General features: G+C 34.3%; 1 protein-coding gene across 1 annotated transcript; it reads right to left on the bottom strand.

The window, feature by feature from the left end:
* Window positions 1-21037: 21037 nt before the first annotated feature.
* LOC111400365 lies at window positions 21038-22427 on the bottom strand. The gene is made up of 3 exons (XM_023027778.1): window positions 22336-22427; window positions 22031-22060; window positions 21038-21443 (listed from the first exon to the last, which is right to left on the bottom strand). Exons 1-3 carry the CDS (start codon window positions 22425-22427, stop codon window positions 21038-21040), a joined length of 528 nt encoding a protein of 175 aa, XP_022883546.1.
* Window positions 22428-26317: the final 3890 nt, after the last annotated feature.

Below are 26317 nucleotides of genomic sequence, written 5' to 3'. Positions count from 1 at the left end.
ATCTATAGCAAAGACCTAAGAGAGCATTTGGAATATTTAAAGAGTGTGTTAATTGTTTTAAGGAAAGAACAACTCTTTGCTAATATTAAGAAATGCACGTTTTACATGGAGAGAGTTATTTTTCTTGGTTTTGTGGTTAGTGCTAACGGGGTAGAAAAAGACGATGAAAAGATAAAAGCTATTAGAGATTGGCCGACACCTAAAAGTATAATAAAAGTTAGGAGTTTTCATGGTTTAGTTAGTTTTTATAGGCGTTTTGTGAAGGATTTTAGCACTATCACCGCACCACTCACGGAAGTAGTTAAAAAGAGTGTAGGTTTTCATTGGGATGATGAACAGGAACTTACATTTAATACTATTAAAGATAGATTGTGTGAAGCACCCGTTTTGACATTACCTAACTTTGATAAAACATTGGAGATTGAGTGTGATGCATCAGGAATAGGGATTGGAGCAGTTTTAATATAGGATCGGAGGCCTCTTGCATACTTTAGCAAGAAATTGAATGGAGATGCTTTAAATTATCTTACAAATGACAAAGAACTTTATGCACTTGTTCGAGCTTTGGAGACTTGGCAACATTATCTATGGCCGAAAGAGTTTGTAATATACATCGATCATGAGTTACTAAAACACTTGCGGGAACAAGGTAAATTGAACAAGAGGCATGCACGGTGGATGGAATTCATTGAGACCTTTCCATACGTCATTCGGTATAAACATGGTAAGGAAAATGTGGTGGCGGATGCGTTGTCGCTAAGGTACGTATTGCTAACTACTCTTGATTCTAAGCTACTTGGGTTTGAACATATTAAGGAATTGTATGAAATAGATGTTGAATTTCGGATATTTATTTGTCATGCATAAAAGGGGCGGTTGATAGGTTATTTAGGCATGAGGGGTATTTATTTCGGAAAAATAGGTTATGTGTTCCTAATTATTCTATTCGGAAGTTGTTAGTAAGGGAGGCACATAGTGGTGGATTGATGGGACACTTTGGGGTTCAAAAAACTTTAGATGTATTGAATGAGCATTTTTATTGGCCTAAGATGAAAAGTGATGTTGAGCGAATTTGTAGTCGATGCATAGGTTGTAAAAATGCTAAATTTAAGGTTGTAACTCAAGGTTTGTACACACCTTTACCTACACCTAGTGAGCCTTGGGTTGATATCTCGATGGACTTTGTTATGGGTTTACCTAGGACTAAGAGAGGTCGGGATTCTATTTTTGTGGTTGTAGATAGGTTTAGCAAAATGGGAACATTTTATACCATGTCACAAAACTGACGATGCCATGATCATTGCTGACTTATTCTTTAAAGAGATTGTGCGTTTACATGGGGTTCCTAGAAGCATAGTGTCGGATCGGGATGTCAAATTTTTGAGTCACTTTTGGAGAGTTTTGTGGGGTAAGTTAGGCACCAAGTTACTATTTTCCACAACTTGTCACCCACAAACAGATGGGCAAACCGAGGTAGTAAATAGGACTATGACACAATTGTTATGCAAAGTAATCAATAAAAGTTTGAAGAGTTGGGAGGAGTGTCTACCATTTGTTAAATTTGCATACAATCGAGCTGTTCACTCTACTACATCATATTCTCCATTTGAAATTGTATATGGTTTTAATCCACTAACTCCTTTGGATTTAGTTCCTTTACCTGTGAATGAACGTAGTAGTTTAGATGGTAAAAAGAAGGCGGAATTGGTTAAGTCACTCCATGAAAAGGTAAAAGCGCAAATTGAAAACAAAAGTAAGTTGGTTGCATCGTAGGCAAACAAAGGTAGGAAGCGCGTGACATTCGAGCCAGGAGATTGGGTTAGGTCCACCTTAGGAAAGCGATTTTCGGAGCAAGGAAAGTCCAAGTTGCAACCGAGGGGCGATAGTTCATTTCAAGTTATTGAAAAGATAAACAACACTGCTTAGAAGTTGGACCTTCCAGGTGAGTACAATGTTTCGGCTACTTTTAATGTATTTGATCTCTCTCTGTTTGATGCAAGTTCAGATTCGAGGACGAATCCTTTTGAAGAGGGAGGGGATGATATGATCTAGGAGTCGAGCCCGACGAAGGCGAGTGTGAGACGAGATCTGTTGATAGTCGATGGCGGACCAATGATGCGATCAAGGGCAAAGCAAGTGAAACAAGCGATGAGATTGTTCGTTCAAGAAACCATTGATGGAACCATGTTCGGAATTCAAAATGGAGCAACTTTCATGTTCGGGTCGAAGGCCGAATCAACTTAGATCAATTTAATATCGAAGGCCGAACACGAAGGAAAATGATAAGCCTATGCGACCGCATAGGCTTATGAGGCTTGCAATCGCATGGAGGCATACCGAAACTCAAGATGGGATTTTTACTTGAACCATGCGACCGTATGGAAATACACTTCGCGGTAGCATAGGCCATTTTTTGGCGAATTTCCTATTTTTGGTATTTTTCCATATTTTGTTAGATTTTGATTCTTTTCCATTCCTAATTATTCTAGGTCAACTTTTGCACGATTTTTATCTAGTTTTTAGGTTTAGTATAAATAGGAGTTTTCATTCAATTATTAAAAACCTTTGACATTTTTGATATTGATTTAAATGTGAGGCATATTGTCTTCTATTTATCGTTCTTCATTGAACAATTTCGAACTTCTCAAGTGTTAACTTGTGGCGCTCAAATAACCGGATTTAATTTTTGAATTGCGTGATCAAGGGGTCTTTCAAGCATCGTTCTTGTTGGGTTTTTTGGTTCGACTTTCTTTTGGATTAATCCTAAACTTTGGATTAATTTGGCTTTCTTGGGTTCGTCAATCTCGTTGTGGGTTTGGTGGTCAACGTTGTTACGGGATTCGCATCAGTGTCCATCAAAATATTTTATCAGTAAACTTCACATATCTAGTTAGCAACATTAAATGTGATATCATTATTATCAAAACACCAAAAATAATATCAGTATACTGCAATCCATCAAGATCAATTGTTTGCTAGCCAATTATCAAAATAACCAACCTAATCAATATATACTACTACTCTACTACTCTCCCTTTTGTCACGAATAATGAAGGGGTAAATAGTAGGCTAAGCACTATCAGTGGCCTCCTTTGCACAATACGATGTTAATTTGCCCAAGATGATTTAGAGAATACGAAGGTTCAAAAGTTATAAAAGAAAAATGTTTAGAAAAGATAGTGAATATGTCTGGCTTTAGAGAAGTGCAGTTTCAAATCATGTATAACACAAATCACGTGATAACACAAACATGAATTTGATCACTTATACGAGTATAATTCATGAATAGTTAACTTTTCCCACACAGCTCGCTGTAGACCTATATGTAGTACAACATATACAAGACTCACATGCGAAATGTGCCACTAATACTCTGTTAGCAAGACTCAAACCCTTAATTTTGTGAGAAGGGACATGCAAAAGAAAATAATTGGTGAATGAATATGTTACTCAAGTAATGAAAGTCAAACCCAGTGCTATTAGAACCTTTTAATCAAAGATAAATCATATTAATTTTCTATATAATTATTCTCCCCTATCTATGAGCACTTTTTTTTTTCACATCTTATGTGAAGACCTTTCTCCATTAAACCTTTTAATAAGTCCAAAGTCAGATGAATAAGGGCATCAGATTTTAGATATCCTAGTAACCTTAATTACTCTAATCATAAAGGCTATGAAGAGAAGTGTAAGTTGTATCACATTGTTTCTCTCCTATTTATGAACACATTTTAAAGCTCGTTGTCGTTATTTTTTTATTTTTTTTTATAGCAAAGACATTTACACATCCTTAATAAGTTTTTAGGCTCCACTAAGGAAGGCCGATAAGGTTTAGGATTTTCCAACCTTGTATATATTGTCCAAAAGACAATAATATAGAGAATGGATGGGATATAAACCTGACCTCCATAAAGCAATAAAGCACCAAATGTAGTAAAAGCAATAAATAAGGAGTACTACTCTCTATACAATGAAAGCAAATGAGTTCTAAACTACAAACCTCTACAGCTACACAATTCATATATATCAATTTGAACAAATTCCCTGATCTGTCGAGAAAGTTCACATAGTTCATACTCCTGGTAGTTACGGTGGTTCCAATCCTCTGATGTAAGTGAATCTGTAACTTGGTTTTCCTCACAATAGATATGAGAAATGGTATCACGATCAAAAGAGATTATGTGTGTAATATGTCTGAGAGTTCCTAAAGTTGCCCATGATCAACTGACCACATAGGTATTTGAAATATATCACCAAAGTGTTGCTATACCTGGTCAGCGATAGCATTACCTGTGACGGTATGTATAATAGTCTCAGCCTTCGAATGACAATGGCATCAGAAAGGCATGTGATAATCAATCCTCCTCTGGACAATCATACCAACTCAAATAAAATCTTTCCACAATCTTCAGCAAAAAAAGGACACTTTTGTACGTATAATAGTGCTCTAAATCAGTAGGTATGAATCCTCCATCTATCAACCCAATCAGACTAATTGATAAGCAGATTTTCTAACAAAGCTACCATAAATTATGCCTCTCCAAACTATTTTATCTAGGACATCAACACATAAAGGAATAGTCCCAATCTACTATGCTATAAAAGGTAGAAGAGCCTATGGTAGTCATCCAATATCCCAACCAATATAATCATAAAGTCATGTACTCTTACAAATGAGTGCTGCCTATATGGGAATAAAGACGTCATAGTAGTATCGCCCATCCAACAATCATGCTAGAAGAATATTTGGCCAACTCCAAGACACCACACAATGTGTGTCTCGGTCTGTAGCCCGACAAATTTTAGCCTTTTCCAAATAAAAGAAGCTGAATTGGAAACTTTTACAAATAAAAATCGTATCCCTATGAAATATTTGTCTAGTAAAAAGTAAGGCCATAAACCACCAAAGTTTCATGGAAAAAATGTCAACCATATACCTATAGTCTCATGAAGCGTAATCCACCCTGATCAGTAGGAAGGTAAACATCCTCCCACATCTTCCAGTATAGACGCTAGTCCTGATCCTTGGAATCCCAAAGGAATTACGTAAAAATACACTCCAACTTCTTTGGTATAGCCATGGAAGACTAGATAATTCGAAGAAGATGGTATAGAGGAAAATACGAACCTCAACAAAGTAATCCAACCCCCTGACGATAATAATTGTGAAACCCAACCTAAAATCCTAGTACTGACCTTCTGGATAAGATATTGTATGAGAAGGATCTCCTGGTCTGTTTATATAATAGAACCCCAAATAGGTTAAAGGTTGTTGCTGATATCTAAATCTAGTGAAGTGCTCCAATCTCCTGATCTCACTAGTGAATGCCCATCTAGGCAGTATAAGGCTGCTATTGTCCATATTCACCAATTGACCAAAAAACATCTTTATAATGCCCCCAAATAGTCAAGGATTCTTCTGATGGACTATTTCTAGCCGTTGGTAAATATAATCATAACATCAGCAAATGAAAGGTACGTAACAAAAGTGGTACCTCTATGTCAATAACCTATACTAGGGTATGTCTGAAACTATAAGGTGAATAGTCAAGAAAAATAGTTTGCAACAATGATGAATAATGACAGAGAGATGGGATCATCTTATCAAAGTCCCCGTGAGGATGAAAAAAGTAAAGGCACGGTCATTCAGGAACGCTAAGAAATGAAACTCTGAAATGCACCATCTTATCTTGTCAATCCAAATCTGATTAAATCCAAACGCCTCCAATATAAAGTAAATAAAATCTAAATCCATATGATCATATGCTTTAGCCATATCAAGCTTCAGCATAATATTTTCCCATCTTGCTCTATTATCCAATGTGTGAATGAGCTCTTAAGTCGATAGAAAGTTATCCTTAATTAGTCGACCACGGATGAAATCGATCTGCTATGCAGATATAATGAGAGATAGAATTGAAATCAAACAAGTTTTCAATAGTTTAAAGATAAGCGTGTTGAACATAGCGCATAAGATGACCAGTCTGAAATCTAACCATCTGCAAGCACCTTTTCTCTTCAAAAGCAAGACAATAAAATTACTGCAAACCCCTGGGTACATGACTCCCATCAAATAGATCTAAGATAGCCCTATATACAGTATCCTGGATAATATCCCAATAGTGTTGGAAGAACAACGAAGAGAATCCATCTATGCATACGATACTGTTAGCATCTGTAACGACCCGACCTCTATACTCAACCCATTATATCATATATAATATATGTTTTGGAAGAACCTAAGCCCATCTTACCCTCTTATAGCTTTCTTTTGCATTGCCAGAATTCGCACCATTGACTTTTTCCATAAGAATGACTTAATTTGAATTTTGGTATCGATGCTAGGAATAAAGGTCGAGACGTTACAAAAAATATGCTTTTTTCTGTAACGACCTAAACTTTGTGCCTACACCACTATTTCATGCGAATTGTTCCCTTTGGGTAAACATCTACCCTCTTATACCCTGACAATTTTTGGAACTAAAACCCTCTTTTTGCCTACTTCATCCCAATGAATGGGTGGTCAACATTTCTTACCATATAGAGCCTCATATGGAGCATTGCCTATAGTAGTGAAAATTGTTATTGTAGGCAAACTCTACCAATATTAAGTGTGTTTTACAGCTACTACCAAGATCCAACACTGTTCTGAGTTGCTTTTCGTGTTGTTTTTTTATCCTTGGAATACACTAGAATATCATCGATTAATACTTAACAAACTATTTAGATATTGATGGAAAGTATATTCATTAGATACATGAATACTATAGGAGCATTAGTCACACCAAATGGCATAACCGTAAATTCATAATGACCATAGTGAGTCCTAAACGCCATCTTTGAAATGTTAATTAATTTAACCTTTAATTGATAATATCCCGACCTTTAGTCAATGTTGGAAAACACCTTATCTCCATTCACCTTATTGAACAACCCTTCAATTCTTGGAAGATGATATATGTTCTTGCTAGCCAAATGATTTAACTCTCGATAATCAATGCACGTCCTTATTGATCCATTTTTCTTCTTCACAAAGAGTACTGGAGTACCCCATGGAGAAGCACTTAGTTTGATAAAACCCTTATCCAACAAGCCTTGTAGTTCGAGTTTCGACTTCTACAATTCCTTCTGTGCCTTTCTTGATGAGTCTTAGATACTGGTCCTGCTCCTGGTTCTAGATCAATTGGAAATTCTAGTTGTCTATTGGCAAAATGTCGGATAAATCCTCTAGAAAAGCATCTGGAAAATATCTCACCATTGGTACATTAGCTATTGTTAACTCGAGCTACTGTGTAATTGTAATATTAACCAAATAACCTTGATATGTTTATTTCTCCATCAACTATTTTGCTTGCAGTATAGACACGAGATGTGGAAATAACCTAAATCTAGCTCTAAAGAAACAAACCTCATATTCTCCCAATTGAATAACTATCTCCTTTTTATGACTCTGGATGGTCACATGATTATTCCCTAACCAATCCATACCTAATATACTATCAAAGTCTATCATCTCTAGTAAATATAACTTACCTTTTGTAACTTTTCCATTTGACTCTAGCCTAACATCTTTTGCTATATCTTTAGTACTAAGAGTCTTTCCTAAAAGATTGCTAACCAACAATCCATTATAAGTTTTCTTATATATCACTTTAGACTTATCAACAAAATATGTAAAGATAAAAGAGTGCATAGCTCCAGAATAAAAAATAAAAAATAAAACATAAGCAGGTTTACCAGTTACCAATAAAATACTTGCTATCGCATTGAGGTCCTACTTTACTTCTTATTGAGTCATAGCGAAAACTCTCACATTTCTCTTGTTATTCTTGTTCTGGTCATCATCTTTCTTTAGAGAACCATACTTATAGTTCATAGCAATATGTCCTTGCTTGCCACAATGAAAACACACGTTCTTTCAAGCTAAGCATTCACCCACATGGCTCTTATTGCATTTGGAACACAGTGTAACCATTCCATTATCTTTGTTGGAACTATTTCCAACATTTGATTTCTTATTTTGTCCATTCCACTTTTCTTTATTTTGACAATTGCACTTTCTTTTCCCTGACAATTCTACATTGTGTTAATTGTACTTCTCAAATGATCCTTCTTATAAGAGATTGCCTGAGCTCTCTGAAGTACTTCCCGATAAGTTGTAATACATAATAATCATACATATGTCAGGTTACAGTCCTTGCTCGAACCTCCTTTTTTTCTTTTCTTTTTTCCATCTCTGTATCTACCAAATGAGGTGCATAGCAAGAAAGCTATTTAAACCTCCACTCATAATTAGCCAGGGAAAATATCCCTACTTGAGTACTTGAGTTGTAGAAATATCATCTCCTTAAAATCCCTTAGATCCGAGGACAATACTTCTCCATGCCTCATCTTTTAATTGTTCCCACATTAGATTATGTTGTTCATCTTCTATATATAAAATCCTTCTAGAGGAGTACATCGTGAAATTAAAGAGAAAACAACTAAATAAGGTAACGGTCAAACTCTACTAGCTCCATCACTATTCTCACCTTGAGACTGTATGAAAATTATTTATATACAATATTGTAGTTTTGCATGGTAATAAATGATTTGGATTTAGATTGGAATTTCAAGAAAAATTAAGGACTAAGTAAAACATCTTGAAAGTTTGAGGACTTAATTGTAACTAAGAAAATTAATTTATTTGAGAGAAAATAAAATTTATATGATCATCATTTGAAGGATTTTAAGTATTTTTGGTCTTATAGAGACTTGTGAAAGATTTTGGATAGATGGTGACGCTTTAAACTAGAAGGGTAAAATCGTCATTTCACTAGTTTACGAGTTTTGAAATCGATATTTCGGACATGAAAGTTTAGGCTAGAAGGAATCCAATGGTATACGTTTCGAAAGTTTTCGATCATAAGAAGATGGGTAAAAGTAATTTTTATGATATTTTCGGCTATTAGAAATTTATTTGATTAATGGACTGTTTGGCAAAATTATTTTTTTCTATATGAGGGGGAGGTTGGGTTCCAGCAGAAACTAAGGTTCAAAAAATATTTTTTGAATCGTTTAAATGAGTTGGAAATGGAGGATAATGGGGTATTCAATAGTGGAGAGTTGGGTACTCTTCGTTTGCACCCATTTAGACCAAAATAAAGCATTTTCATTGTGTTTAAGAAGACCCCATTCACAAATCCGAATTTCACAAATAATTTCTCAAAATTTTCAGATTCTTGTCATTTTATTTCAATTTTTTCTCAAAGTTTTATAAAAATAAAAAATAAAAAATAAATAAAGTAAAAAAGAAGGGAAGAATGGAAAGAAGATTTTTGAAGATCAAGGAAAAGTGCTTGTACCCAAAGAATTAAAGAACAGGTAAGGTGAGATACTTATATGCAAGTGTTTATTCATCTTGATATAATATTTTTACAATCTTACATGATATGCTAATACCTTTTTCCTTTGATATGGTTTGGATTCGGTGATTTATGAAACGTACAAAACTTTTCATTCAATATGGTTTGTTTGTTTGTTTTTTTTGAATGTTATACAGAAATTTATAGAGATTTTTGTTCGATATGGTTCAATTGCTTATTATGACATGTGGTATGGATTGTATGGTATTGCCATTAATATTATTTTGAGATTGAATTGCATGTAGATCACTTTGTATTTTTCGAAATACTATCCTTTCCAGAATTCATTTACAGATTAATGTGAACTAAATGGATAATGTTGAATTGTTGTGTGGTATGCCATGGATTGATGAAAGGATCTTAAAAGTAATTTTAATTTTTGTGTTGATATTCAAGTGTTTGAAATTTAAAGTATTGAAAATTATGTTCAATTTCCTACGAATCTAGATATTTTGTTTTTGAAAGTATTGAAGTTTTTTTCTTTTCTTTAGTTCACATTTCAAACCATTTGATTAAATTTCTCTTTAAGTTTTGAAATGAAAATTTGTGCTTTTTTTTTTGTAACAACCCAGCTTTTATACCCAAACTATTTAACTTACGTACTGTCCGCTTTGAGATGATAGCATGGATACTGAAAATCTTCACTCTTACCTCATGAATCAAGGGGGCCAGTTGAGTGTCATGTTATTTTCTTCAGTCACTATCTTGGGAATAATATCGGGACAGAAGGGGTCCACAGGCTGTGCATGAGCAAATAAGAGATCCTAGTAGAAGAGATAGTCAAGCTCTACACACTATTAGGAATAGATATAACTTTCCATGATTTAATCCTAATAAATCGAATATGCGACGGTATATGGCGTCCCTAAACTATGGTATGAAAGTATCGAGTATAGGGATCCTCCTTACACACCCAACGTAAATCAGGCTTCTGCTTCCAAAAGCCCTCTTCAATAGATAAGATCCGATTCAGAATTGTTTGTGCATGATGAAAAAATCATAATGCTCTGGTGTAAGGTCCTATCATAATATATCTCTGCCTAATCAACCCTAACCTCAACCTTTTTTACCCGCTAAAATACCATCGAATACATGACATTTCCACCAACATAGATCCTGTTTTAGCTTGAAGAATTTTTCTCGAAGAGCAACCATTCTCGTAAGATGAGTAATGAGCGACCACTTCAGAAAAAAAGTCTAAAAAATCAGGGTACTTGGTCTATACACAGAGGAATAAAAAAGGTCTTGACTCAAAATCATCATCAGCAGACCACTCTAGAAGTCAAGGTGAATCATTAGAAGAAGTCTGATTCTAATGCCTCAATGTAAGCTATTAGTAGAAAATACAATTGCACAATCAATTAGTACTTTGTCCAATTTCTTGCTAACCCAACCATTGGATCATGTAAACCAATTTCCATGAAATTAACCATCATCCCACCCACAATCCAACATCATATCAGATAAGGCAACAGTACCTTTGTCATGAGTATTGTATCCAATGCACTCACCATCATGCACAATCATGTTAAAGTCTCTCCCAACTAGTCACAAGCCGTTTACAGTGAGGAAAATGTGGCGAAGACCCTCCTACAAGTCTCTTCTACAAGAAGGTAACATGGCGCATAAATTGGAGTAAGAAAATAGGTTATACTAGCCTAGGATAAGAAAATAGGTTATACTAGCCTAGGATCCTCAAACATAACGTGTAGAAAATGGGGATGATTAACAAGTGGAGTAACAGTAGTCCCCAATTTCCAAAAACACAAAATCTTATTTGACTCATTCTAAACCCCGTGTCAAAACATAAATAACATTGAATAGATGTAAATTTCTCCTAAAAAATAAAAGCTCCATGATAACCAAGAAATAAACCCGATAAAGCTGAATGAGTCTCTTTAGGCATCTGTGAATAGCTACACCCTTCGCATTCCATATATTGACACTCATAGCGATGGAGAATGTGAGGAAATATCATGTGATTGATTCCTAATGATCATATTAGTGGTAAGATATAGAGTATCTTCGCTCGTGAGTTCTTTTTTCGAGTGACAGAGATAAAGCAATCATCCTCTCATCTCTCAGTTAACCTAAAAAATCATCGAAAGAAGACATAGAGAAGGAGCCCTGTTGATGGACCTCAATCTATGATGTATTTTCTATATCTAACTGCTCAGAACATAAAGATAGAACAGAAGCCTCCACATTATGCTAACAATGGAAAGAATTGACATAAAAGGTGCCTGGACCATACCTAGTGCTAGACCTGAAGTAAGTGTAGCTACAATATCTGTAACCTCTGAGTCAATTGGTACCTGTAGCCTTTGGAGCATGTCATCGATGATAACAAATCAAAAAATCAAGTAAAGGCTAGAACAACAACTTGCAAAAAAACGAATGGATGAGCAACTGTATAAGGTACCGAAGGCTACCGTCCTGATCTGAGGAAATTATGAAATAATAACTTGAAGAGCTGTAGTAATTGAAGAAACTATAGACAAAACCTAAGGATGTGTACTAATAGCCACTGGAAGAGCTAAAATAGCTGATGGAGCTACTGGTGATGAGGAAGGCTGAATTTGTGCCCATGTGTACTAGTTCATGTTGTCTCCTTAAAGCTAAATGAACTGGTGACCACTCATTTGGAGGCTTGACTAGCACTTCTTTCTCCTTATCTGTCCTTAGCTTTATCAGTAAGGATAGAGTTAGATGTGTCCCAACCAAACGATGCCCTCAACATGCCCTAGATGTCTACAACTAAAACAATACTCTGGCTTTATATCATATAAAATAGTCTATCAGTACCCACTGAGCTGACCTTTGTCAATCCATATACGATCAGAGAACACATACTCGAGATTAGCCTTGATATAAATTTGGGCTTCACTAGGTCGGCATAAGTCTGATGTAGCCTTATCATGCATAACAATACACCAATAGCCTTAGTAAACAAAATAGAGAGCTCTTAGAGTGAAAATGTATATAAGCAATGGAAAACAAACCTAAACGAGAAAAATGGGGGTCTCATACTAGGGGGATAAAGCTAGGAGTTGACTTAAGCACACACATGGGACAACCATCAATATACCAAGAGGGCTTTAGAAAAAGTCGTGAATAGACATCCTCATGTGGTAAGTGTATAAAAATATAACTAGGATCAATCGAGCCAATCACAAAATCATCTCAAAAACTAAACTTTTGAAAGCTCTCACAAACCTTAATCATCGAGATATCAATGAGTCTTATGGTACCTGAAGAATTGATACAAATGATTTTTAACGGCTACACTTAGCTTGAAAAATGATAGTTCTATATGAAAGTACCGCAAAAATAGGACTTCCAAGCTTGGTTGTTGTAACGTGTAAACTATACAGCAGGTGCACGGTTGTCGTGTTTTATAATATAACGGTGAGCTAGGATGTAAAACCCATAGGGATTGAAAATCAAATTCTTTCTAAGCAAGAGCCCCAACATAATTCTATTCCCTCCCAACTGTTGGGTAGAAATTATTCCTAAATTTCAATTTCAATATCTCTATTTTGAATAAAAAAAACCCAAGAATTATCATCTTATATGGTTCTAGTGTGAAAAAGCTTCCAATGATTTATACTTTCCGTCAAAATCTATAATATCCTAGATTGTGTTATTTTATGATCAATTCAATATTCTCTCTCTTGGTACCAAAACTTAAACATCAAATCATTCAATCAATGGCTAGTTAATTGAAAGCATGAAATATAAATAACAAAAATAAACTTAATGAAAAACCTCAAAGAAATAAATATAAAAAATCAAAACATCGATTACATCAAACCCTAGATGAGAGATTTAGTTCATGACGGAAGAACAATAAAATCTCAAATTCATGACTAAAAACATAAAGAAGAAGAAATGAGATAAAATCTGTCTACTGGAGTTTGATTCAATCTTCTTCTTATTGTTGATTTCGCTCCTTTGCTTGATCTCTTACTTTTGCTTCGTCAAAAAGTGTAGTTAAAAAGTGCCTCACAAGTTGTATTTATGCCTTATTCAAGTTTTGGACAAGTTTTAGTAGAATTGGCATTTTAAACAAATGAGAAATCGAAATAAATCCCGATTCTTGTGGCATAATAGTGCTTGGGCGCTACTTCCTTCAACTAGTTGGCGTCCAGGGGCTTCGATATGCGTTTAGGTGCTACATCTCTACAATTATTATCTATTTTTAGCTCTAGTGGCTCCTAGGTGTTCGAGACAGAGCAATTGGCTTTAAGTGGCAACTAGATACCACTAAGTGCCACCAAGATAGTACTAGTGGCCTTCGTGATCAATTTCGTTCATTTTTGGCTTCTTTCTTTGCATGGTTTCAACTATTTTTTTTCCATGGTTCATGAATAAACACCATTCTTTAGTTGTTCCAAACTCCTTTTCACCACTTCACCTAACCTAAAAATAACACTAAAACACACATCAAAACATTCTAAATCTCAAAGTATTAGTGATACTCGTTCATCAAACACCCCAAACTTTATATTTTGCTAGTCCTCAAGCAAACACAAAAACAAAAGAAAAGATCTAATGCAAAAACACATACAAAACTAAACCTATCAACTCGTATAAAACAAGTTTAGTTAGATAGCAGGCCTTTCTAGCTCAGGATTGAAACACTACATCAAATTTATGAATTGATTCAAAATCATAATGCAAAAGCCAAATTCTACTTATCCATTACAAAATGGATATGTGTGTGTGAAGAATCAAGTACAACGTTGTACACACAATTTGGTTGAATTCCTGATCCTCAATAGTCAAATATATCATTTCTTCACTCATGAGATTTACACATCCAAACTTATTTTCTTTTATTCTCTTCCCAGGATATATTCTAAGGTTCATTTTCAATTTACTACTTTCTTTCACCACTTAAATTTGGTTGATTCTAATTGACAACATTAACAATCTATCCATGCGATGATTCTTCTAAACTTTGAGTGCTTCAACCATCAAGCTTATACTAAACAATTCACACTCACTTGTTATCTAAGCCCTCACAATTCAATCTTATTTGCATAGTTACTTGCTCTTTTATTTTCAATTTTGTTTTTAGTTCAAGATCTACCCACCCTTTTAAGCTTTCTTCTTGACCCCTGTAATGAGCTTTTAGTCGATAACTCCTTAGCTTTAAAGGCCAAAGGGTGCCTAGTTTTGAGATACCCCAACGGATTTACTAACTTGAGTGAAAAAAAGGCTACGGAGTAAAGCACATGATCAACAACTACGATGCCGTTTTCTTTTTTTTTTTCAAGGCAAACATAAATGGGGCTTGGATCCCTAGCATTCAATCATTACCTAGCTTATACTTGATAGTTAAAGAGACTCCACATAAGTACTTTTTTCAACATGCACAGATCAACACAGTTCTAAATAATTTCTTTCTCCAACTTGACTATCCCTAAATTATGCTATAAAAGGTTCAAGGATGTAATAAATAAAAAGTTAAGAGATTGAGCATCTAAGTTCACTATTCAACCTTTAACATATATGAATCAACTTAGTCCATTACACTGCTACTTCTATTCGTGTGCGTGAATAGTGTCATGTTCTATGTGGATAATCAAAAAATTCAACCAATGCACCTAACTTATTCACAATCCACCAGCTAATACGTATTCTCAAACATGCAATAAATTTTTTTATGTAAATGATTTACACAAGTCAATAAAAACACTTCATACAAATCACACGAGAGAGAAAAAAATTATAATCACACAAAATCAATTTAGCAGTTAAGCAATTAAGGTCATTTCCCAAACTAAAACTAAACATTGTCCCCAATGTTAAATTAGAGACAAAGGAGACTTATCCGAGTAAAGACATTAATTGTTTTGTGTGTCGTGGTGTTGCGAAGCTAGGTTTGTTGTATGGTTTAGATAGTCACGATGGTTGAGGGAACACTATTCTTCTATCCCAGAATATGGAAGCCAAGGCATTGTTGAATTAGTAATGCTAAGTAAACTGCTCGTACACGCAATTTTGAATTTGGTTTATTTGCAGATGCATCGCTTCAAGCCGATTAGCAAGGTCATTGCTAAAATCACTAACTGGGGAAGCTCGACATCACTTCAAGATGGCAGTTCCTTCGTCGCATAAGATGGTTCACTAGTGGAATCTTGGAGACTCCTAAACTTTGGTGTTCTAGTCCGTGGGAGAGGTGGTTTGGGATGCACCATATCTTCATATGGATGTATCACAACACCTTCTCTTGACATAATTCATAGACCAAAGCAAGGTGTCCTAAACCAACAATAGTTGAACCATTATCGACTAACAAGCCATATTGAATAGTATAATTCAGTGTCGCCCACTCCTTGGTCACTTCACTCAAATTGCTGCTGAATAAGAGTTTCGCAGAGATGAAATGATGCCAAACCTTACACTACAGCATTATACCCAAGGATAGAAAGTTAATAACATCTATGTCCGACTGTTTCCATGTAGTCCCCATTTTGCCAAAACTCATAGTATCTCCTCGGGGTGAACTCCCTCTTCACGGGCCTTGAATAGTTATCATTATCAATAACCAGCAAGTTGTAGAACCTATTAATGGATGTTTTGTCAAAAGGAATCCACTTGCCTCTCATATATGCTTTAAACTCTCTATGATCCTCAGCATTCGCATAGAATTCTCTTACTACTAATATCAAGTCTGCATGTGGTTGTTTAGCAAACATCCCCAACTCCTTTTTGCTATTTTATCCTTTGTATAATCTTCAAAATACCTTTCTGAATATAATTTCTATGCACTACCATATTATTATATTGTTTTATAGCCACTGCACTGACGAACTTGCTTCCATCTAAAAAGGCCAAAGAGGAAGACGTCTTTATCACTCGCTTTGGAGGCATTGTAAACTATATTCAACCAAATTTTACTTCACAATCAAGACAACCAAAGAAACTATTCCAAATCCAACCTGCTACTACAATGTAGTCCGAATTTGACAATTGGAACTTACCACTAAAATTAAGCACTTCTCCTAGGCTTTTTCACAAACACTTAGTCTTCACAATTTCACACATTACAATTTAAAATTAAAAAAAAATCCCCTATTTCTTCCCTAATCAAGCCTCAATTAATCATCAGCCAACAACCCAAAATCAAAAGTCCCAACTTCTTCCAAATCAAGCAACAACAATAATTTGCCAAAAACTCAAAATCAAAACTCCTAAAGAAAGTGGGATACTTATATTCAAGGGCAAGTCCCTTTGTTGTGTTGTAGTTCCCAAAACCTTACATATCCCTTTAAACATTCCTTTTTGGAGTAGAGTACACAAAGATTTGTAGAGTCTTTGGTCTGATTTGTGTAATGGAAGAATCAATGTAGAGGACGAAATTTGAAATTTTTGAGTTAGGGATTCGAGTGTGGGAAAGAATGGTTGTGTGCAAATTGAGATGGGATTTTATGAAATTAGGGATTTGGAAAGGATGGATTTGTGATATGTCAATAGGGATTTATCGATTGAATGGAGGATTTGAAAGAAAGAGTGAAAGGAATTATTTGGAAATTAAGGAGTGAGACAATTAGAGAAATCAATTTTGAGGTGGTTTTAAGATAAGATGGAGATAGATGGAGTGGTGCATAGGTGCCAAGTTACGGGTTTGATTGATTGGTTCGATGCCTAGACTGTGGTGATTGGGTGCTCAATTATGGGTAAAATAAAGGCTTATCTTTTTAGGTTGAGCCTAGGCTCTAGTAACACGACATCTAAGTTTACCAAATTGTTACAATTCTTAGCGTCTGGACATTACTAGGGTGGCACTTGGGCACTCAATTGCTGAAATTTTTATTTTTTATTATATTTTTTTAAATTTTTCAATCATTTCTATTTTTAACTGTCAGTCTCTTTTTTTCACCATGTTTTTGTCCCCAAACTTGAATATCAGCCTACAAAATAGAGTGAAAATATTAAAAACGAAAAAATTTGCGTAATCTAATATCAAAAATTGAAAAAGAGGGAAAAAGCTAGGGTTATCCCCAAGAAGTGTTTCTTTACCATCATTAACTTGACGTTGATGTGGGTCAAGGTTGATTTTCCGAGAGAGATTGATTTCGTAATCTACTTGTCCTTTCCATATTATTGCTAATGTCGCTGGCCATTATTTTGGAATATGAATTCATTCGTACCCTTCAACTTCATAGCACCAACGGAAAATATGTTGTGAATGGTTAGTGGTTGTGGCCATCGCGATTTAAACTTATTTGGGAGCAATTTTTGATGAAATTATAGAGGGGTGCCTGTTGTCCTGCAATGAACTTTCTCCTCAATATCGTCGTTCATGCTAACTCCCAGTTCGTTCTTTGTGGACTTTCTTTTGCCTTTTTCCCAAATCACTTTGGAGCCGTTTTATCAGGTTGCAAAAGCGATTTTGAACTTACTGCTTTCAAATTACAATTCAGCTTCTTCGTAGTAGAATATTTCTCCAAAAGCGCATAGCAACAAGGATCAGGAGGTGACTTCATCTCTAGCTTATTGTTCAAAACCACTTTAGATTTGATAGTGTTTGGAGGTTTCATAGGATTTTATTTATACCCTTCACTTACCACTACACCTTTACAGTCAATTCTCTGACAAGTTCTGGCTTTTCTGTGAATTTCATAGGTTGGTATATTTTGAACATGACTTGTTCTTCATTGCACAATATAAATTGGCCTCTCTGGAAAAAAATCAGAGCTCTATCAATTGCTAAAAATGGATGAATAAGAATTAATAAAATCTCTTCATCTCCTTTAAATTGTTGAAAGCCAATAAGCATTCATTAGAGAAGTCAAAAGTAACACAATTGACTAGTAGGTTACATAGGGACATCGTGATCTTTGAGAAATCCTTTACAAATCGTCTATAAAATCTGACATGCCCAAAAAAAACTACGAACACCCTTAATTAACTTCAACGACGGTAGTTTATCGATAACCTGAATTTTGCTATATCCACCTCAATCCCTTTGGCTGAAATTCGTTATACTAATACAATGCCCTCATGTACTATGAATTGACATTCTTCCCAGTTCAATGCCAAATTTGTCTCCTTATATCACTGTAATACCAAGGTCAAATGCTCCAAACATTCATCGAAAGAAGATCTAAACATCGAGAAGTCATCCATGAAATTCTCTATGAATTTCTCGACCATATCAGAGAAGATTGCCATCATATAATGCTGAAAGTGTTGGGAATCTACATATCATGTGCAGCGGAAATAAAAACGGATTTCAATTCCCACCAAGGATTCCTCTGTGTTTAGATAAAAATTATGATAGAAAATTGTACCTTTGAAAGATTTTGCAAACTTTTTGCTTTTCTTTTTGTTCCAGAAACTTCGATCTGCCACCTACAGCTATCCAATTGTCCAGTCTCCAATGGTGATCCACATAAAGAATAAGATTGTAGGAATAGAGTTTTCTTCTTGTGCTAACAAGAAGAATGAAGAAATCTATGCAAATTGAAAAGCCTAGTGACTTATTTATATAAGCCCAAACGGACTTGGTCTGGCCCGATCCAATATCTAATTAACCTATTTAATTAAATTCAGTCCGTGAATTAATTAATCTAATTAATTAATTCGAGCCTATAAATAAGCAACCAAATTAATTAAGTTATCCAGTGCTTGTTAAATTAATTAATTGACAAATCACAATCTTTCAGTTCTCCTTTTGTGTGTGACCTATCAAGTTCTCGATCACAATACCTAATGATGTGAATTATTATTTTGGTCTAATCAAAATCGATAAATTAAAACACTCTTTTAATTTATCACCAATTTATATTCACCATCCCAGATTGACATCTAACAATCTATCAGGGCAATACATGTGACAGAAAATCTCACGTGGTATGACAAAACCATACTCATTCTTTTATCGTAAAACTATAATCCTTTCGTCAATATGATTTGATCAATTATGAGATATGGAAGTGTGTTAATCTCGATTATCGATCATATCTTTCATACCACTATTAAGTCAATATAAATTGAAAACTCCTTTTCAACTTCTGAGTACACCTTGGCCAAGGATTTCACTATCGACTTAATTGAATGAAATACAAATCATAATCTCTTATTATCTAAGAGTGACGAATCTCTTTGGTCATTCACAACTTTCATACAATTCTTGACATACCCGAATGATGCAATATTAGTGGCTCTTGACAGAGCAACATTCAACACTATCAAAGTATGATTGTCCTCATATAGACACCATAATGACCTCAAGTCAAAGGATTAATTCCACTATCAAACGTTAGAGATTAACCACTAACACTCAGATAGTTATCCATGTGGAATGTCTTAGCTGGTCTCCAATAATTTGTTCTATAACAAAACATCCACGTGTTCATTCAAGTGTTACTACACTTAAGCTTGTAAGATCAGCTACTTACATCACAAGTAAGAAATGCCACACGTGACGGTCTATCCGTAATAATGATATTCATATCTCGTCATTACTTACGATCACGGATGATTTAAGATTGAATCATATGTAATTTGTATCTCATAATCACAACTCCTTGTGATTAAAAAATTTCTAATATTTGAATTTACGAACTCCGTTATTTAATTCAATTCAATATTAATTAAATAATAGATCTGCCATAAGATCGTGTCAACTATATATTAAAAGTAATTATGTACAAAGTTGATTGGACCTAGGGCATAATACTTACAGAAAAGTGGCGAGAGCATTTCACAAATCTAGCATCCTATGGTATGCAAAAGTACCATAGGGACATGCGAAAGTGGCCTTCTCCTAATCATCAAGCGCTCAGGGAATCTGATTATATCTAGAGTATACATCAAAATCTCCATCCTGTAACGATTCTGGTGGAAATCAATTCGTTCTTCTCATTCTGCACCATCATGTTACCACCCTTCGATACAACTTGAACTAGACTAATCAATGCAATATATGATATTGGGTAGATAATACCTATATCTAGAAGTCACAATACTTCAACCCTGACCACCTCTTTCATGTTTGGATTTAGCCTCCGCTGACCATCTACATTTGGTCGAAAATTATCCTCCATGAAAATTTTATGCATGTACAGCGAATGGTTGAATCCTTGTAATATACGCTATAGACTACTAAATAGCTGTCTTATTATCTCTGAGTACCCAAAGTAGTCCTTCTTTCTCTACCTTGTTGTTTGAATTCGAAATAATTACTGGGAGTATAGAAAAATCTCCCAAATAAACATAACGGAGATAAGGCAGTAGTTGCTTAAGTTCCAACTTAGGATGTTGTTGAATAGATGGTAGTGCTTTATAGGACCAGTTCCCAATTCCTTATAATGGTATTTGCGCTTATATGGTAGGTTAGTTCCCAGAAACCTTGTACATGCCTCAATCTCAAAAGAATAGAGTGAGTAGATTGAGAATTTGTAATGCATACTTCATGCACATCTAACGGGGTATGTAGCATAAATGTATCTTGGACCACTCTTCGATCACATATATCTGAAAATAGCTATCTAACTCAATAGGAAATTTAATGGCCTTGAGACATTGAAAGAAATCTGCTCCTCGTCAAGCCTCAAAATAAGTTGACCTTTCTAAGTATCAATAAGAGCCCTTCTTGTAGTTAAGAATGGTCGACACTATATGAGTGGAACATCTTGGTCTTCCTCCATGTCAAGAATGAGAAAATTAGTTGGAGAAATGAATTTTTCCACTTTAATCAATACATCTTCAATGATTGCTATTAGATGAGTAAGGGATCGATTAGCTAGCTGTAAAGTTATCGTAGTTGCTTTAGCTTCACCTAATTCGAGTTTCCTGAAAATATAAAGTGGCATCAAATTAAAACTTGCACCTAAATCGCATAAGGCTTTATCAAAATAACAATCTCCAATAGTGCAAGGTATAGTAGAACTCCTTAAGTCTTTTAACTTTGGAAGTAGCTTTCTCTGGATTCTGGCAATACATTCCCCAGTCAACTTCATGGTTTCATATTCCTCTAGCTTGCGTTTATTAGATGGGATGCCCTTCAAGAATTTGGCGTAGCTAGGCTTTTGTACGAGGCATCAACAAAACGAAATGTTGATATGAAATTTCTTGAAGACCTCAAGAAATTTTGTATATTGTTGATCCAACTTGTGCTTTGTCAACCTCTAGAAGAATGAATAGGGGGCTCATAAGGATTGATAGGAATGGTTTCCTTAATCCGTGGTATATATGAACTCTTCTTAATAGTCGATTATGTTTGTCTATTTAGTTTGTTCCACATTCACCTTCTTTAAAGAAGATACTATTTCCTTATATGCAAACAGCCTCTTGACATGTATTTAGATAGTTTCACCCCACTTTTACTTGTAATTTCTTTGGCGTGTTCCACTTGATTTCAATATTGCTAGGCAAAGTACCTAGTACTCTACCTGTCATAGAAAGTGTCATATTTCCCATTTGAGTTTTCAAGTTTTTAATAGCGGTATTCTAATATTGGGGAGTTGCTTCGGTCTTCCTCATAAACTGATTGTTAGCTTCCATATATTGATTTGTTTTCTTCATAAATTTTCCAAATATCTCTTTCAACTGAGACTTCTTTTCTTTTTGCTGAAACTGACCCTATGACCTTTTTCGATTTTGCTTACCTCAAGAGAAGTTTGGGTGCTTCCTCCAACCTGGGTTAGAAGTAGATGTAAATTATTCTTTTGACATTGTTCCCATTGTATAAAATCCACTTGTTTCATTTATTGCACTAGAATTGGGCAATTTGTTGTATTATGATATGTCCTACACTCCTCACAACTTAGCTTCTTGACTTGTCCTACATTAGCTAATTGTGATATGCTTTCCACCTTATGGAATAGATATCTATTTTCGTAGACAATGCTGAGTAAGCATCCACCTCGAATACACTTGTGCTTTCTTTTGAATAGCTCATTCTAAAGCTTACATGGCTGAAGTAGTAGCCACCGTCTCAAATAATTTCAACGTTTCATCAATGGTCTTTGTTGATAGAGAGCCGTTAGACGAGAAATCCACCATGCTTTAGAAAGATGGAAGAAGTCCGCATAGAAATATTGGACTTGGAGTCCCTTGCCGATACCGTGACGGGGACACTTTCGAATCATGTTCATGAACATGTTCCAAGCTTCGTCAACGTATTTGGATTCGGATTCTCTTTGAAGGAAGATAAATATGTCATGCTTTAACTTTGGCATCTTGTCTGGTGGAAAGAACTTTGTGAAAAACTTTTGAGCTAGATTGTTCCGCGTGTTGATACTGGCAATGGGTTGAGAATTCAACCACTTAAGTACTTTATCATGCAAAGTGTGTAGAAACGACCTTAGTCTAATAGCATAATCTGAAATACCCTGATATTGAAGGTGTTAACATATCTCCAAGAATTGAGAGACGTGTGTATATGGATTTTCTTCAGCTCTACCATAAAATTGATGTCTATTCTGGAACAGATGTATAACATTGGTCTTTAGCTGGAAATTAGGCTATCCAAACAAAGGGTAGACAATGTTGGATCAACAAGCATATTCACCTCATCAACAACTTCCTCTTCATTGGCTTGAACTACTAGATTGTTTTGCTTGTTAGCCATTTGTAATTGTTGCTTTTGGTCTTTTTGAATTTTTTGTTGTGTTGCTCTTGCTTCTCTTTGCCTACGATAAAAATTGCATTCAATTTCAGCTAAAATTAATTCATCAACAAATGATCTTCGCATGTCAGACTTGAAAGAAGAACAATAGTTGCGCTTAGATAAACTAAATAAAAAAATAAAAAATGTTCAAATTAGTACCCAGATAAATAAAATCAAACTAAAACTCAATCCCACAAAGGCACAAAAACTTGTTCACGAAAATAATCTTCATTTTAAAATACTGCAAGTATACAGTTCGTTAATAAGTAATAAAGTTGATATGAATCCAAGTATCGTCCCATGAGGATTGATTTAGTTCAATTTTTGCTATCATAACCTTAACCGAAATAAGAATATTTAGATGTGTTTGTTGTGATGAAATTATAACTAAAATAAGTTATCTGTGCAATTATGAATGAATTAACTAAATTAAATGCAAATTATACTATGCAAGTTGATGTGTTTTAATGAACGACAAACGCACTAGGATCTCAAATTCTCATGCAATGATCCTTTTTAACCTTAATTTTACATTTTGACAACACAATTGAATTATGACAAATTAATGTTCCTATTTTATTCAACAATCTCTCTCATGTAATGTTAAACTATTCTCATTTATGACACAACCATATTTCTATGACAGATGCGATGAACATATAAGAATGTATGAATTTTTATGAATATTTAAAGATTCACATAAGGCATAGTAGTATACCACTATCCCTTATTGGACCCTATGATGATTTATACCATGTCGTGCCAATTTCCCTTCTTTCGAATGTATAACATAAGCCATCACATTTACACAACTACTGTTCCCAATAATTGTGGAGAAAAGAAAATCATATAAATCATTCAATATCCAAAAACGCGTTTTTGATGTCAAATATGTAAAACTAAAGCTTAAAAATTCATATCACATGGTTCATCGTTCTTCTAACACAAATAAATCTTGCTAGCATGTTAGGAATAAGAAAATAAGAGAAATATTGAAAAATCGACATCACCGAATTAAATTTTGAATTGAATCTTCGGATTGTGGAATCAATTATCATGTTTCTTGTCTTCTTCTATACTCCAAAACCTCTATGAATGTGTTAAGATGCATAGTGAACACTTATGGATGGCCGTAGGTCTTTAAAAGACGTCCTAATATTTGTTTCCACATGAATTTATGTTAAATAAGGAAACCAGAATTTTTCGCTAAAATTGTACTATGTTATAGCATGGTACAAATGCATTCTATGGCATAGTTCAATGAAACTTTGCCCTGAATGTCACCATGCAACCGCATGGAACGACCAACCATAGTGTTCGATTTAGTCCCCGAATTTCGTTTTCTTGTTTTTTGATCTCTTTTCTCATTTTTCTTCTTCCAACACTTCATTCCTTCGCTCAATTGGTTTTCAATTCTTTCAAAATTTCATTTCTTCGTTTGGGTCAATTTTTGACCATTTTCACTTTGATCCCTGTACTTTGACTTACTTCCATTTTGGTCATTTTTTGCTCTTTTTTTTTCTAAATTTCGCCATATTCATCAATGTTGTCCTAAAAAAATATAATTCATATAGAATGAAACCATATTTCAACATATTTATCAATAATTATTCATATTTTGTGGTCTAAATAAGTATGTAAAATGCACTTATCAGATCTAGTTCATTTAATACTTAAGATCTAAAAGCTTAGGAGAACTAGAGCATTATTACATATTCATATCATCGAGACTTAGACACACAAATCATACACCCTCTAGCTCGACAGGCGGGTAGTGTTAACAAAGAAAATAAAGCTTTGATATATAAGTAATATCAACCTTTAAATTTCTCAACTATCGGAAAGAGGCTGGTTTAAACTTACTACTCATTAGAGAAAACATGACCATCTAAAATGTAAAACACCAAGTTAAGCAACTCAATTTAGTCACATTTGAGAATAAGAACAACCATTACTACACTTATCGAAACAAATGCACAAGCACTGGGATCTATCTTGTTTGTACTTAAAAAAATTCTAGATCTCTATTTTCTAGAGCAGTATGACCTACACCGAGTCTAGAAATGTAGGTCTCATATTACATGGTTGATGCTCTCTAAAGTACCATATTCTTCCAATATATCCAAAATTTTATCATGTCAAATGTTGTCGCATTTAACTTATAATCTTTATTAAGGTCAACAACTACAAATTTTGTTGCCATGATTTATAAATTTTAGAGATAACTATAATTTTTTCAATGACCATTTATGCATATGTGTTGTTTTGCATTTATGTAAATAAATATATACAATAATTCAACATTAGTAATAGAGCCGAAAGTTTAATAAGTTTTCAATCATCATCCACAATCCTAATATTTTACTGTCATAAACTTAATTTTGTAACGTAAAATTCTATAAGTTTTGGGCAAGAATTACATTAATTCTTCCCACCACAGAAGTCCACTCAATTGATAAATTAAATAGTTCTAGGCGAGATTTTAACATGATCTCACAAATTAAATTCCCCAACAAGCATGTACATTTATCTCTGTTAACACGTAACATGATATCACAAATTAATTTTCATTGAAAATAATTTCAAACATAAATGAAATTTCAATATACAGTTCTCAACCTCACCATAATGTATATGGCAACAAAGTCCCCACAAATGGAAAGTGAACATCAAAATGCTAATATTCTACTTATTACTAAAAATATGTCTCAAAAGTATAGCGTCATGTAATCCTTCTAAACACTTCATGTGTTCAATTAGGTTATGTTCCAGATCCATTTCGTAATTTTGATAAGTACTTCTCAACACATTCTATGCGATAGTCCTTTAGTTTCATTTTGGAAATGCTAAACGTGTGCATGAACCTAGCAACATTAGGGACAAAGCACGAAAAAAGAAAACATGTCTTAGTAGATCACACAACCACATTAAGACCAATACATCTCAAGAACATGGGGACCTCTATTATTTAAAATAAAAAATTGACAGTAAAATAATATTTTTCTAAACTTAAATGCAATTTAAAAAAAGAAATTGTTGATAATAGGACGAGTTTAAAATACTATCAAAGTAGTTCTTAACGTATAAGACTTAATAATCTGGAGCATCTTGAAGAACTTCTACTAGGTAACAAAATGCCTAAATAAATATTCTAGATTTAATATAAATTTTTAAATTTTGATTTCGTTAGAATATAATTTTCACGTATTTGTAAATGTATTGTAAACGTCATATACATAAATGTATTTTAATCATCTAAAAATATAATATTCATATAATGAAA

The sequence above is a fragment of the Olea europaea genome, chromosome 10 (assembly GCF_002742605.1).
Source record: "Olea europaea var. sylvestris chromosome 10, O_europaea_v1, whole genome shotgun sequence".
In the NCBI taxonomy this organism is placed as follows: domain Eukaryota; kingdom Viridiplantae; phylum Streptophyta; class Magnoliopsida; order Lamiales; family Oleaceae; genus Olea; species Olea europaea.
This window is presented reverse-complemented; position numbering and strand designations above follow the sequence as displayed.

Excerpts from the sequence above, each read along its gene's own strand:
- LOC111400365 (XM_023027778.1), bottom strand. The coding sequence starts at position 22,427 with ATGGTGGATTTCTCGTCTAACGGCTCTCTATCAACAAAGACCATTGAT. Across the intron at positions 22,061-22,335 it reads GTGGCTACTACTTCAGCCAT|GTTGGAGGAAGCACCCAAAC; the intron begins GTAAGCTTTAGA and ends CTTCTAACCCAG. Across the intron at positions 21,444-22,030 it reads GCACCCAAACTTCTCTTGAG|CTACGCCAAATTCTTGAAGG; the intron begins GTAAGCAAAATC and ends ACAAAAGCCTAG.